Source organism: Tubulanus polymorphus, chromosome 2, assembly GCF_964204645.1.
Source record: "Tubulanus polymorphus chromosome 2, tnTubPoly1.2, whole genome shotgun sequence".
NCBI classification, from domain to species: Eukaryota; Metazoa; Nemertea; class Palaeonemertea; order Tubulaniformes; family Tubulanidae; genus Tubulanus; species Tubulanus polymorphus.
The window spans coordinates 24,717,617-24,734,022 of NC_134026.1; the positions used below are offsets into that span (position 1 = coordinate 24,717,617).

The window sequence follows — 16,406 nt, forward strand, 5'->3', positions numbered from 1 at the left end:
TATGCAAACCCTAAGCATTTCTCGAACCTTTCAGACGAAGACAAATAAACTAATCATGTCCTGGAATATTATGAATTTTCTTGCATAATCAACAAATCCGATCCGAAAGGTTTTCAAAATGTGTTCTTGCGAGAAAAACTTTCCGCCCGGCGCCTCCAGTAACTTGACCTGGTAACCCGGTTTGTGGTTTAGTTTCACGATCGGATATTTTCACAACCCTCATAAGCCCGTGGTATAAGCCCATCCGATTATAAAAGCTTACCACTAACGATTAGGTAACTAATAATTTATTAAACTATAGTCCTCTACCCCCGACCTTCTTTCGTCGGCGCGCCGCGGCCGGCCACCGGGGGCACCGCAGTTGGTTCGGATTATGGTAGTTAGTTACCTAATCGTTGGTGGTAAGCTTTTTATAATCGGATGAGCTTATACCACGGGCTTATGAGGGTTGTGAAAATATCCGATCGTGAAACTAAACCACAGACAGGTTACTGACTAGGATTATGGGTACCCCTCCGGCATTTTTTCCCAACCGAAGTCATGTTTCAATTCAATTAACTTTCAACAACAGTTCGGTAGAAAACTTTTTTATTCTGAAAAGTCAAGAGTTTTTTTTTTTAGATAATGGGAACCATCGGGTGCTCGCTCCCACATCATCTTTACAATGCGCTCGATTATGAAAAAAAAAATATATATATATATATAAGATAATTTTTATTATCACTTTCTAGTGATTTTAAGGCAGGAGGTGGAGCATGATGAAAGAACATTATCAATTCAATTTCTTAGTTTATACATACATTTTAAAAGGTTTAGATACTAGGACTATTAATCTGTTCTGTTTCGTCCAACTATTTGAAAATATTATTTTTTTAACTATATACAAATGTGGCACAACAAAGCAGAAATAATCCAAGATGACCTAATTTAATTTCAAGGCATGAAATTCATTCAAAGGCTGAATATTTTATTCCAAGGCTTAGGCGGGTTCATTTTGAAGAATTGATGCCACCCATGACACTCGTTGAAGGCTTTTCTTTTGTCTTAAACAAAATCTTACGTATAAGATAAAATTTTATATTTAGGATAATTTCTACGTCTTGAAGGAAATACTATGTCTGGGTGGTTTCTAATTTCTTAAGAATGAAATCTGTGCTGTGAATAGAATATTCTAGATCTTGGAATGAAATACAACGTACCAATACAACGGTTTTCTTGCAATGATTTGAATGTCTTTCTTACTAAATTTGCTATGTTGAATTATGTCCGCTTTTGCGTCCTACAAAACAGCTTCAAACTTTTCAATTTCATCCACGACATCGATATGAATTCCATTCATATTCAAGTAAGTCACTTTTTAAAAATCATTCCAGCCAATATTTTGAAAATTCCCACAACCGATACATGTCGATAGTTTTTTATATATACATTTCAATTTAGTAGTCGAGTGAATCCGTTGAACCAAATTCTTCGCCGTTCGGGTGTTCACTTAGCGTATACCAGCTGGTCTTCTGAACGTTCAAATCCAAGTCTTCCAAATTTATGATCACGGTTCCAATACAACGGTTTTTGTTTAAGACCGATGACTTCTCCCAAACTGACGTCTGAAATTAGAATACCACGCGTATCTAATGCCGTGTTGTCATCTTCAACAAAATACTTTCACCTTTAGAACTACAAAAGGGTACAGTGTAGAACTCACCTCTACTTGTCTACGGAATATATCGCTGGCACTATACTTCAGTTTTTGTTGGAATTGCGGATCACATGTTCCTCTTACGGTCTTTGTTTTTCTTTTAAGGTACCGCTTACGTCCATCCGTCAAGTAGGTTTTTACATAGCTATCTGAAATACAAGATAACCACTTCATAAATCGGTGTTATATTTCTATACGTAATGGCTACTCGCTACTTGCGATCAGGGCATTACCTGGAGGGTTAATCCCAGAGCTTGGATTTAAGTTACGGGCGCAGAGTATCTCTATTTCTAGGTGGCCTTTTATTATCAAAAGTGATAACTTGATGTCACCCCTGCTACCTTGCCGAGTATCTTAAAAAGAAAACATGAACAACTTATGAGACTCGAAAAAAACCTTAAGAAATACACAGACAAAAGCGCCCACACGCTTTGGCCAATTTGTAAACAAAAGCAACGGATCGATTTTAGAAATATATAACGTACCAGCAAATGTAGGCGAAATCTGACCAGTCCTTAAGGTCGCTGTACTGCTATCATCTGCATTTTTTTCTGTACCACTGCAAAAGATAAGAGGTTAATTCTAAGAACCACGTATTGAAGCTAGTTGTTTCTGCATTAAGTCCCAAAGGTATAGATAAAGTGTAATGGAAAATAACCAGCTGTCAGATTACTGGGAATTTAATCCAGTACCTGTTTATTGTTTCCACCTCGTCGTCAGTGAAAGCAGAGTCTGTCGATTTACTCGATGTACAAGCATTTTTCGATGGAGTCGCTACGAAATCAAAGTGAGCTGAAAGAATATCCATGTATATTTTTTGAACAAAAGTTCGAAAAAATTCAAAACGCTACATAATAATCCAATCATCTTTTTTTGCTGATTGAAACATGTGAATTCATTTAAAAGAATCTCGACTGGCACTGGATTAATGAGCTTATTCACGAGCTCTTGTACTTGTACACAGTCGACTACGCAGCTCACGCGGACATGACCTTAATATTTATAGCACGAATCAAGATTGTCCTTAGCACCGATAAATGGCTGCATTAATCTAATGATGTTTACACCCGTTTTCTCCTTCAACGAGAAAGAAGTTACGTCCACGTTTCATCAACATGATTAACCCGGCAATATACTGGGTCTGTGCCCTTTTCATTGCTTCCTTGCGGTACAGTTGCCCCGTTCATAAGAATTTATGACACTCAATTTGCCAAATTAAGAGGCTCCGGTTTTATTTCTGTATGTCATAGTGCACTACTCACGGGTGTCTTGCGACGGCATTATCTTAGCTAGCAAATATGGATATGATATATAATATCCTCATTTGTGAAAGGACTGCATATTCGGTGAAATATCTAAAATAGCTGATACACGTAACACCGTGCGTTAGCGACTAGATTGTACTTACATTTTTTCACCGGCACGGGAGAATTTTGTAAAGATGCTGGCTTTTTCACTGGATCACCGTTCTTTTCTTCCAAACCGAGAGGCTTTGTGTGTGAATCTGCAGTGAAAGAACTAAAAGATAGATTTGGAATGTGATACTTATTAGTATCTAATAAACTAAGCGCCAGTGCACTGCGAAATCAATTCTCCGAGGTAGGGCACCAAAGGCGTATACGATCGATTACCGAACCGGTTTCATCATAGCTTGGAGTTTCTCCAAGATCGTAGTAAATAACATGCTGCAGTTGGCTCAAAAGGTTTTTTACCTACGCTTCCGCCAATCTTTCCATCGAAAGCTTTGTATAAGGCATTGGATACGTGTTTCCAGCGCATTTTCTTGAATCTGAAGGACGTTCTCGACTCCCGCCCTCGACCTGCAATATCAAAAACCATCATCGATGATTTTAGACAATAGCAAATCGATTTGTCTATATAAGAATAAGTCGATTCACGACGTGATTTAAACCTTTGTACAAAGCGGGAACGATGGATGAGTTATTGAAATTATTCGAACAACAAAATTGATTCCCACTGACGAAGTACACGTAATCGGGATTAATCTCGGTAAAAGTTACTAGGGACATGACTCGTATAATACATACGTATATGATTTATACGGCATGGAAGCCGGTTTAATTGAATTCTTATATGTTTACAGAGCATCTGTATCGTCGCAAAATATGATACGGCTTCGGCGGATGATTAGTCTCCATATCTCGTTATAGGCCAACACGATTCCATTACCTCATAAACCTTATCATAACAATTCTACTGCACCAAATAGTATGTCAGCTTTTCGATAAGATAGACGAACTAGGCTCGGTTTTATTGCAACATACATGCGCACCATTAGCCTTGGTGAAGATAATTGTTTCGTGGACATTAAATGGCCCAGATGGTGATGTACATGCACGTTTATATATAGATGTACCTTTATCGGTTGATTCGACGAGCACGTCTGCGGATAACTTTCTTTCCAGTTTCCCTTCGATAAGCTGCTCTTGATCCTGATCTACATCTACAATTAGAATCAAGCCGAATTAATAGATATCACCTGACGGTAGCTCAATGGGCAGAATAGGGGGGGGGGGGGGGATAGATCAAATCAGAAACGAGTTTCTATTGTTCTAGATTAGAAATGAACAATGCTCAACATGATCCACAATCATGGGAAATAAGTCTTGTATTTGTTTTTGAATCTTATTCAGCATATACTTCATATTAGGTGAAACGATAATCAAAAATTCAGTATGTATATATGTTCATTGCGATGGGTTATTCTCTGAAGCTTATTCTCTTGGTAATCAAAACAGTTTCCTTCACTTTGTAATCCCGGCTTCTTTTCAGTCATTTTTGCTATGCCGCTTATTCTTTGTTAATCTATTTTCGCGCAATTCAATCATTCCGTCTCGCGTGTAATCAAATTATAACCGATCCATCACGCGCTTCTGTCGTCTGTTCTGATTTTCGTCGAACGTCACCAAAAATTAAACCTTTCTCGCGCGCGTAACGTGTAAATTATTGTGAATTTGTCGGCAATATTCCTCATTGAATCGAACATGATACATGACAAATTACCCTTCGGATCATGACAGATGATCGGTAAGTGTATAACAAGACAATTAAAATCCGACCTACGGGACTCGTTACCCGTAATACGATATATGTGGCTGGGGACACAGAAAGTAATTACACTTCTACAATACTCGTATACGTAAGCTCAATGTTAATTGTTATTTCAATCATGGTTCTTTTTTATTCGGATTTGGGGGTTAATGACAGCATTTCTCGTGTCATATAACGACGAATTGAGCTGCGATAGAAAATTCGATCGAAGCAGTGGAATCAAAACTCTTGGGCAATCTTCCAAAATATTGATGGCTTTAAAATTATGACAAAATATTGAAATGGAAAAATGATTGGCCTGCAGATATACGCAAAAGTAGACGATGAAATGCCCTGGGTAATACGTATAATACATGTTTCGGTTCAGCTAATATCAATAGAATTTTGGGAGGAAAAGATATGATACGAGAATCATTAGTTTCGCGAGCGCCACAGGGTTAAACACCATGCATAGTTTGATGACTTGAAAATGTCATAATAGACGCGGCGAAAGCCTTGTTATTGTAAATGGAAAAGCTGGTGCCACAGCAAGCATTGGTACAAATAGCTTTGCAGCTGATGTTACTGAGAAATGGGATTTTGTTATTTGAGAAATGGGTATGGACTCATGTATAGTGTGAGGTGCCTGGAGTTGCAAAGCTTGTGAATATTGATGAATATTCACACTGGAAACCATAGACGAAACGCGAGTAGATTTGACATCTGAAGGGAATGTATCAAGACTGTCTATATCTGCGACAGTTTCCATTGATTTAAACTTTATAAAAACAGCGCGTATTCTCGGGAACTGCTAGGGGCAGTGTCATATAATTTACGATGATTGGATCACCCCGAGAGAGATACATGTAGTTACAATACGAAAACAGTTCTGTTTAGTTGACCACGTCGGTGCCGCGGGTTGTTCACAAGAGAAAGAGTTCAATCGAAATTGTTAATGGCTTCATCTAAGAGACGCCGTGTCGGGTGACATTAATCAGTTTTGAAATGTAGTTTGCGTTTTGTTTGAAATGACTCGCGTCAGAATTTCGTCGACTTAAAAACGATTTTTCGTGCCACGGAGGCAATCAATGCACGTAGAACATCGTCCGTTTTGTTCGTCCCCAATAAAAATTCATAATTGACGCCGTCTGGATCAAAATCGAGTCTTGAATGAACGATATCAAATTTATGTCTTCTTCTAGATGGATGAATTTCCACCTGGACGAAAGAAACAATAATGTCACGTTCCGGATTGTCACAAATAATTTATTGACAATTCTCCGTCGATGCATAATAAAAGCTTTTAAATGGGAAAGTAGCACGAATTTTGAGAATTCGTGAGCATTGAAATATCGACGGAAAGAGAGGCAATTCTAGATATCATATTTCATCATGTCAGGAGTAAGTGCCCAGTGGACGAAAGTCAATGTCTCCGACTCAACCAATGAGCGATATTTGGAATGAGCAATTTTTCATGCAACATTCTCCGGTGTACTTTCACAAGTATATCATAGGCTGGTGTATAAATTATCAATACTACGAATGCCTGTAGCCACAGGCCTACGACCAATTATAGATAAAAAGTCACCTCTATACCTTGAGATTGCACCAAGAATTAAAAGCTGTAACGTAAAGAAACATTCATTTTATACCCTCTAACAGCAGTGGTAGAGATCTGGCAGCCTTCATTTTGTTTTATAGCGTCTACGTAACGACCGTGTGGATTGAACAGCTGTCGTGAGATACAACTAAACAGGTCAAAGCAGTTCTGTCAATTCAGGCTTTGTTGCTAGGAAACTCATGTAACTGTTTATTCATTGGATATATTGATAAATGAATTACATTAATTCCGTTTCATGATATAAAAAGAAAAATATCGCTGGGTTTCGTTACTTAAAACGGGATTTAGATTTCATCGTGGTCAGCTAAAAACGAAAACGATATTGTTCCAACTTTCTAAACGGCCATTGAATACTATAGATAGATCGGTCACTTCAACGAAAAAGTCTTCCTCGAAAACTCGAAACACCGGAAAAGACAAAACACTTGCCGATGAGTAGTTTTAATCAATCATATGACGTTCTTTCTTAGGAAATGTTTTCATCGATACTTGTACTCCAGAAGTTCACCGGGGGCAAGACGCCTTGGCTTTCAATGGAAAAAAAAGTAATCAATACGATCAATTCATACGCATCAATTGACTGGAACTACTTCCGCTTAGATGGATGCATCACTTACATTGCATGTTTTATTGGGATGCTTAATTATCTGATGTGTTACCGAGCTGAAAGACGTGTTTTCAAATGAAATTATTCAGGCTCGGTTTTATTACTCGTTGTTGACGAATACGCAATGTTTAATTCCGAACGCGCAACACGTATAACGTTAAACTACATCCGTTTATAGTTTCATAATGATTTCATCGATGGGCCTACGGGGTTGATTAGAAAATGTTGACTCACAATGAACCGGTTCATTATTTATTAAATTAGAAAAAAATAACAAACAATACCACGTTGAGCGTGAACATGACTTTCGCTTGAATTCATTGCCGTCCGCACCGATATGTTGGTGCGGAAAACCGATTTTTTTCAACCTCGTTGCACAATGAAATCCTAACAGGGAAACTAATTACGTTTTTCGGGTAAGTCGACGAAGCCCATGAGTCTCCTGAGGGATATTATTGGAAAACTTCTAATGGAACAGATAACAAAATCTGATCGTCAGAGAATGGAAAGAGTCATAGCTCTATGGTCAGAGAGAGAGAGGGAGAGAAGGAGAGAGGGAGCTGGGAGAGAGGGAGAGAGGGAGAGAGGGAGCTGGGAGAGAGGGAGAGAGGGAGAGAGGGAGCTGGGAGAGAGGGAGAGAGGGAGAGAGGGAGCTGGGAGAGAGGGAGCTGGGAGAGAGGGAGAGAGGGAGCTGGGAGAGAGGGAGGGAGGGAGGGAGGGAGGGAGGGAGGGAGGGAGGGAGGGAGGGAGGGAGGGAGAGAGAGAGAGAGAGAGAGAGAGAGAGAGAGAGACCCATATCACAACTATTTGAATCGCAGTATCGCTCCAGATAACGGCTCGCGCATTATTTTCTAATTACACAGTAGAAACAAGCAGCACTCGATTAGATATTAAGTACAGATACGTATATCATCTACGAAAACGTGTCATTAGGGAAATCTTGCGACTGCGACTCTATTTCTATCTTTTTTTCTATCTCATAAAATGAAAACTGCACGTCTGTTTTCTTTTGAGATCTGGTCTTTATCTCTCTGGGAATTGATCACACGGAGGGTTGAAACCAATGATTTTTGTCTATATGTCGTCAAAGCGAATCAAATGTTTGATAGGAAATGTCACGGAAAGTATTCTTTATACTTACTTAAACTCCGATATCGTTTCATCTGGTTGGCATCTTTATGCGCCGGTGAATTGTTAGCGGATTTCGACCCGCTGTAAGGTTTAGGCAATTCTTGCTCGGCGATGTTGTTAACGCATTTATTTTTCAGGTTTAGACTGGCCAGAGAAAGAATCTGCGTCACGCTCGCCGAGCTCTTCTCGTCGTGGACCTGCAAGGTGTACCACTTAGGAACGTCTAAAACATTTGCATCGCATAGTTTTAAGTGCACTTCTCCGAGAAAGGCATTTTCTCTGTGGGGATAATAATCCCATATAGTTATTTCCAAACTGTGTGAATAAAACTAGAATAAAAAGGATACCCGTTAGTAGATGACGCACAATAAGGTATTTCTGATAGGTTTTACCAGGAAGGTCACCTTCCTGGTTTTACCATGGACTTTCGTTTAGAGTCTGTGGTGCTAACAAGTTAATATATTGACGTCATTGAATCATTAGAGTATCGGTACTTACTTCGTCTTCCGTGACGTTCGAAAACACATGCGTATGATCCCAAACTGGTTCAGAATTCATGAACTGCGTTTGTGATTTAAAACAATCGTTTGCGCTGAAAATTACCGTCAATTATTACTACGAATTCATATCGTACCAAGTGTCTATTTACGAAAGGTTGAAATTAATGTCTAAAATTGCAACTCAAACATTCGTTGTTTTTCAAATCAAAATTATCCGGCTACTTTTACCCAAAGGTGATGCGTATTATCTGAATTTTCTGGTTTCTATCGCTTTCCATCATCGCGTGACTCACCTCCTTTGTGGTAAAAGATATATTTTTACATATGGATTCGGTAGGACTGAATTTTCACCGGTGCTTCTAGCTTGCAGTCCTTGCGCTTGGATGGCTGTGACAGTAAGTGTTGCCGCCTCATCATTAAACCAGAGTTGTAGTTGAACATTGCCAGCAACATGAGTGCTACAACTCTTAAGCTCGTGCTGAAAATGCGATGTCATTTTCAATGTACGACTTATGTTACCATATCAATGGACAAGGACTGCTGAAATTTGGCCCTATGCGTCTCAAACCGGCTTTTTAGCGAATGGATGCGGGCCTCGTGAATATTTTTTCATCGAGGCTTACCGCACCGTTATGGCACGACAGATTTAGAATTCAACCGTTGATGTACTAGGGGAACTTATAGTTCTATGCTGCTATATTTTCCCCGCAATTCTAAATTGCACCGCGGGAGGGGAGGTTATTTTGCTGGCAGTGTTTAATTAACGATTTGTGTTTGAGAAAAATCGCTACAAATTCAATTTTGCAGCGGTTATTGCCTCACAACATTTAGTGCTGGGATTCGTGATTGCAAATCAGCGGCGATCCTAATGACATGATGAACGAACATTACATTCCACATGAGCGTGGCTGGTGATGGAACTATTTTTCATACGTGGGAATACAAAATCATTTGAGATTCTGGCCTTAAGCAGCATCATTGTAATTAACGATCGATGATGCTAGATTAAATTAACAGTAAATTGATGTAGTAACTGCTATTGGTTTTAGACCGGTTCAGTTTTCAACATTTATCAATGGTGGTCGATTAGCGCCAGTTAAGCCGTAGCATAATAAGCATCAACAGAGATGACTTACGGAACAAATCTTAACGAACATTAACGTTCCAAATAAGAAATCTAAATTCAAAATACACGTCACGTTGCCTTTCATCAGTTTAGACACTTAAAACCGTTAAAATGTCGTTTCTGTCGCAGCCACTTACACTAGCCTTTTCTGGTAAGAGTTCTTAGTGAATATTGGTCGTGCGAAAATTCATTTGCGATACAATCGACAAGCGTTTTGACGAGACGCACGCAATAGCGAACTTACTGTAGCAACAAATTCTCCAGGGAATTCGTATTGTTCAACTAAGAAGACAGTCATTTCAGTGTTCGATTACTATATTTACAACTACTACTACCCCCGTCAGTAATTTACATCACAAACATTCAGCTCTTCAGACTGCAAAATTGATTTATCGAGAATTACAGACGCGCACTCATTTGAAATCCTAATAATTACCCAGTTAAGAATCAATATATAAACCCTCTTTAATTGCTGATAATAATACGCAATTAATAGACATCTTTCTTGGAACATCTACTCCTTGATATTGATACTATGGCATTTTCTCGTCGTGGATGAACCATTTAGTTTGAATTTCTTTTAGATGATGTTTTTTCATCAAATATCCCCGAGTGGTTTCTAGAGAGTTTGAAGTTTGCGTCGATAAAATGAATTCATTTATTACATCCATAATATTGCGTTCGTGGTCCAATGCACATAGTGTCGTCGCCAGTATTTTGGCAACTAACAATAAATCACTCTTATCTTTCCAGATGAAGAAAGTTTGTTTCCAACTGTCGTTTTACAATTTTGATCGATGGAATGAAGTTTATTGCGTGGTGTCTGCAATAACCATCAAAACTATGTTACAGTTTGATATTGATCGCAGAAACAAACAAAAATCTTCCTCTATGTGTGATTTCAAAGTAATGTATATTTAATTTTTTTTCAGCATTTGGGCCACCATACTTACAGGTGTTTTCGGCAATTTTCTTCTACGTCTTCGTCCACCTTCACTTTTCGGTGTACTCTCTTGACTCGAACCTAGTCGATAACAACGTCACGAATCACATACAGACTCAACAGGAAGAAAACGTACTTACGGTGAAATATGATTGCAATTATAAATAGAAGGATTCCTTATAAGGTAATGGTGTTGATTTCTTTGAATACAGTTATATTTACCAGAATGTCTTGCAGAAGTCGGTTCGGATACAACGCCTGTCTCATTTGGATGTCTTATAAGAAAGAACATTTCATCAAAATTGTTATCGTAAATCTTAGTATATTGTTCAAGTATAAGCATATAAGTTTTGAAATTCGGTTCTCACCGTAAATTATGCATTATGTCGTGGTTTGATTTTGCAATAAGTTGGTGATTCTTATCAAATGTAGAATCTGCAGACAGTTGGCAATCCCACGTATGGATTTGGTCAACTAAAATACAATAAGATATATAATGCCGTACGTAGATATAGAGTAGATATATTAATGTCGATGAGCCCAGAAATGAAGAAAGATGAATACCGTCGTGTCAGGAATCTATACGTTATTCAAATTGCAGCAATACTTGGTAGATTCAAAATGTCGATGTCAATATATATATGTATTAGTAAAAATGCATGTATCTTTTATACTTATGTTGACAATATTCGACTGGCAAACTGCAATATTTGCAGTGTATTTAATTAGCGTTTGTTTCTTTCTGACACGTTGGCTCTGTTCTGAGAATAAGACAAAGACGCTTGCGGTTACGAACAGCGCAATATTTGAGATGTCAACCGAAGATTTGCCGATAGCGTTCGTTCAGTACGCACTGGATCATGAATTTATTTTAACAATACGGATATCCGTTGACGATGGGTGATAATATTCCACAACTCACGGCGGGTATAAGAAAGTCGTTCGTTCAATACATATAACTCAATAAGCAATAATCCATCTTATACCTATTTTGATATTGCCTTGCACCGCGACAGGTACTGCTCTTTCAGATGCATATGAACCTAATCGACCGTCATTGCCAACTTTCCCTTTCAAACCTGCAAATGATAAAGGTGCACCACGCAGCTTACAAAGTGAAGTATGTTCGTCGGCTAATTTTGAATCGGAGGTATCTCACTGTTTTGCGGAACAACCACACCCTCGGAAACTCACTAAAATGCTATTCATCACTACCGGATCCCACACGTAAAATCTTACAAGATCATACAAGTCTGTTATCTGATGGCTAATTTGCCTCATGCCGTCGGCAAGATCGGATGACAACGTGGGTAGTTAGTTTTAGGTCTACGCACGCAATCAGAATAGAAACCAGTATTTGAACCATGGCCAGTTTTGGGCGTTTCGTTTTCTAAGTAGCATTATTCATAGCAAAGATGACGACACAAAAGGCTTGTCGGGTTTATCATTAATTCAGATGGCTCAGCGACTGTGGTTGATACGTGTTCAGACAAGCATCAGATTATTTAAGTTCTACCAATTGAACTGTTTGGCCAATGGTGCTAGCCGAGCAGAAAGTCCACCATCATGTGACGAAGTAGATAAAGCAACCCCCTTAGGCACGTCTGATACCAGCCCGATACTTAGTTACTGGTATAGATTGGTTAGGGCACTGTATCCAATCGACACTCGAAATTGATGATGATGCCATTTTAGATGATAGCTGAAGAACACGCCGGAGAAAGACTTCGTATTCAGCTCTGGTTAGCGCATCATTACTCATTCCAGCATACTATCTTATTCATCTTACATTCTACCTACGAGGAATTCTCCCCGAGCGTCGATCATCTTTGGAATGAACACGATTCTTTATCATGTCTGAATTGTGTATGGAAATATGTTGCAATATATATTGGAAAATTGTTACGTCAACTGATATGTATTTACAAAATTATTCAAAAATATGATATAGAAAATGACTGCCTTAGAAGCCTTAAACCCGGTATCCCTCATTGATATACGTATTATGCCAGCCGCCCCTGTTGATTTAATCTCAGCTACGAAGGCGTGTGCCCGATGGGATTTATCGGCATTAGTTGCAGAGGTCGGAGCAAATTGAAATTAAGAGTACATACTTCTCGGAAATCTCTCGTTTCTTCCTTTGTTGACTTGCTGGTCAGTGACGACATTGCGACCTAAATCACAATGATGATAATTGGCCACAAAAGTACATACTTTTCTAATTGATGAGATCTGTTTAACATCTTCATAGCTTAAGGCTAATAAGTGAAATACTGATGACAAAATATGTATCACGTACATTTTGTAATTGCTTTGAATGTATCACGGTTGATATCATTACAACGTGGAGAGTTCCTACGCTGTAACTGTTCGTGTCGTTTAACCATGTCCTCGTCTGGTGACCGCTTGAGGGGTTTCGATACTGGACGGGGACACGGTGCCTTATTACCTCTATCCTGCGAGGACTTCCTGATGGCGGAATGATCGGTGAACGTACCGTTAGTATCAGTATCGACAGTACTAACCGGAGGCTGATGTATGATTATATCACGGGCCGTCGAATTTGACGACATCGCTTCATCCGTTTGAACGGTTAGTTCCTTTTCATGTTGAGATAAATCTGATGAAGAGGACGATAAAGAACGATATATACCTTTAGGAATACTGTTTGTACACGATAAATCAGAAGGATATGAAACAGACGAGGTGTCCGTTCCGTATATATTTGTTCCTATTTGTTCATCAGTCCCCGTCACTGTCCCGGATTGTTCCGTACTTTGTGTATCGGCACTGTTTTCGGAATCTTGGCTCTTGCACATCAGAGTGTTATCTAGATTTTTCGTCTTTCGTTTAATCGGTTTTAAAGTCATGTCACCGAATGCTTGCGTCGTAAGATTATTCAGATTATTGACTATTAACAGATCATCTACTTTATCAGTCGTTTTGTTATCGACGTCTGTTTCTGATGAGTTCGTTAAATTGCAGTTTTTTGCCGCCCTCAGATTGTTATTTCGTATATCGTTCGGTTTCGAAGGGCTTCGATTACGTATGGCACGTTTACGAACCATATTTTTGTTCAGGCGGTCTGGGTCGATATTGTTTTGCTGTAGGAATATGTCGTCTCTTTGATCAAACGACAGTGACCGCGGGCGAGTAACTTTACGATGTTCCGGAGATAACGATTGACTTTCACGAATTCGTGCTTTAAGAACATCTTCAGTGTTTGCTCGGGGTCGACAGCTACGCATATCGTTTTCCCGCCACTTTCTCTGATTGAAATTCGAATAATCCGCAGTATTTCCAGAAGTTTCCTTCACCCGGTCGCTAAGCTTATTAGATGTCGATTCGGTTGAATGTTTATGTGCAACAACGACGGCACATTCTTCAGCTGACTTCTCTACAGGGGGCTTTCGCCTCGCGGGGGACCTTGAAGGCCTTTCAACCTGCTGCGGTGGAGAGTCTGGTTGAGATTTTGATGTCGATTCGTCATTAGAAATATTTGAATTTGAACTACTCGACGGGCCGGACATATTCGAAATTGAAGCACTCGTTGCCACTTCATCCGGATCATCAACACTATGACTGCTGCTGGTCAGTCGATAAATACTTGAAGTAACAGAGACGAGACTCTTCAAAGTCCACAGAGAACGACTGTTATCGCTCTGGTTAATGTTGATGTCACTGTAGGAAGCTGTTCGAAGCGGCGGGCTCTGTGGATAAGATTGAAAATAGACTATAAAGTACGTACAGGCCATAATTCATCAAGTCAATTATCTGATGTGGGGGGCTGTCACAAAATGTTCACCATTAACAATCTTCGAGAAGATGGGAACTGACTAATTTGATGAGACAATCTTCGGAATGAATAGGCTCATGCAGATCCAATACGTTTTGAGTGACACAATCTTTGATTCCCTCAACAAGAGGTAGACGAAGAATCTACGAAGAATGGAATTTAATTACACATTCGTGCTGAACTGATAATAATAGAATAAACCCCAGGGTTATGCATAGGTGAGATGGATAGACGTATGGTTGATACAAAACTTCATTACAAGCGAAATTACTAGTCAGCGTGAATGAAATATTATCATTATAAGACACTGGACGTCATCTTCAATATGAATTGTCGACTGGGATCAATCAAAAATCCCGATGCGGTTGTTGAAATTATTTGTAGTTCGTGATTCATTATATTGATATACCGACATCATCAACCGCATTAACATATGAGTGCGTTGGCGAACCTAGTTCAAACATGAAGCATCGATGAATTAAACAAAATATGCCATGCGTGATACCTTTTCTTTATCCTTTTCTGATTTGAATGATGACGACGTTTTTAACGGTCGCTTTTGCATCCACGTATCTTCTGGATCAACAGCCGTCTGTTCTGAATGTCCATGGTACCATTGACCGCTTTTGCAAGCGTATTCCCGCTTAATGTGACACAGGCGACATCGCCATTTCGTCTGAAAATAACGTCAACAGTTATTTGCATTCGTATCAATCAGACGTGGAAAAAACATCGGATAATAGCGACTGGTCCAGAATCCAATGGATTAGAGATTGTTTACATAAAATCCCCAGAGGTCAATTCTCTTTCAGGTTCGGTTTCAAAATCATTAGGACTAGATGAAGACAGGACTACCAAACACTTCGAGCAATTAACTGATTGAGTGTTTCAGAACATCGGGCCGTTTGATAAATGAACCGAGTCAACAAGAGAAGATCAACCTTAGAGGACGAAAACCAACAGTTTTACGGTGCGGATCATTTCTGACGATAATTCTTAATCCGTAACACACCGTGATCAAGTTGAATAACTATTTATATATTCGATCAGTAAAACATCGTGCATCGGATGCATCATGATAGTTTCTGGGTATTCGTAAAGATACTAATGTAATGTCGATAATATTGACACTAGAAGGCGTCGAGTTCCGGTACTTTCACGATTAATTCGCGAAGGTAAAATACGGCATGCATGTTAAAATTCCCCATGTACAAAACATCACTTCAACCGCCAATTACTGCAACGGGAATGTCACCGTGATTCCCTATATCGTATTGATGGTGCATAAAAACGATATGAGTGCGGTACCATAAGGATTTTGAGATATGTCTCTATGGTGTAACTTTCTTACCCGAACTTGTTTGCTAAGTGGGTCCACTCTCACGTACATGCCGCAACGGCTACAAATGCGTTGTCCACACTCGTAACAGTGTCGTCCGATACGTTCGACGAATTTCGTCTTAAAACACAGTCGGCAAAGATTCAAAATTGCAGCTTGACGAAGAGGATTCATCGATGAAATATTGATTTTGATCGTTTCTTCCATCTTCTCGATCTCTCGTTTTAAGGCCCTGTTCAAAAAGGATCATGCATATCACGCATCTTACATCGTTATTATTTTGCCATAAGGACCAGAATAACAAAAGCATGCCAAAAATATACCCCTCACGAGTAGGAGAACCGAAAATGCATTTTGTACATGACGTCACCGGAAAAGGTAGGGAGACCTACTTGTGCCAACATAAACTTGAATTGCCAGTGTATAAGTGGTGGGATATTTGCTCAGTACACGACAAGCTATTTCCATCAAAACAGTCTCTGGGTGACAGAAGTGTATATAGCATTCTCTTTCCCTGCCGGCGAATGGTCATCGATACAGTACTGACAGGACAGGCAACGATTTATTACCAGGGTATATGTACGTACGGTACAAAA

General features: G+C 39.3%; 1 protein-coding gene across 1 annotated transcript; it reads right to left on the reverse strand.

Moving 5' to 3' along the window:
* Positions 1-655: 655 nt before the first annotated feature.
* LOC141899072 (uncharacterized) lies at positions 656-14,205 on the reverse strand. The gene is made up of 17 exons (XM_074785226.1): positions 12,975-14,205; positions 12,790-12,849; positions 11,662-11,754; positions 11,044-11,149; positions 10,898-10,950; positions 10,686-10,756; positions 8,900-9,084; positions 8,605-8,698; positions 8,117-8,435; positions 4,074-4,160; positions 3,409-3,516; positions 3,105-3,200; positions 2,389-2,488; positions 2,182-2,255; positions 1,930-2,049; positions 1,703-1,845; positions 656-1,604 (listed from the first exon to the last, which is right to left on the reverse strand). Exons 1-17 carry the CDS (start codon positions 14,203-14,205, stop codon positions 1,437-1,439), a joined length of 3,108 nt encoding a protein of 1,035 aa, XP_074641327.1. The 3' UTR covers positions 656-1,436.
* Positions 14,206-16,406: the final 2,201 nt, after the last annotated feature.

What these genes read in the sequence shown, in the direction of transcription:
- LOC141899072 (XM_074785226.1), bottom strand. Translation starts at nt 14,205, where the DNA reads ATGTCCGGCCCGTCGAGTAGTTCAAATTCAAATATTTCTAATGACGAA. An exon ending in ATTCAAAGCAATTACAAAAT is followed by an intron (nt 12,850 to 12,974) that starts GTACGTGATACA and finishes ATTGTGATTTAG; the next exon opens with GTCGCAATGTCGTCACTGAC. An exon ending in GAAACGATATCGGAGTTTAA is followed by an intron (nt 4,161 to 8,116) that starts GTAAGTATAAAG and finishes TTCTAATTGTAG; the next exon opens with ATGTAGATCAGGATCAAGAG.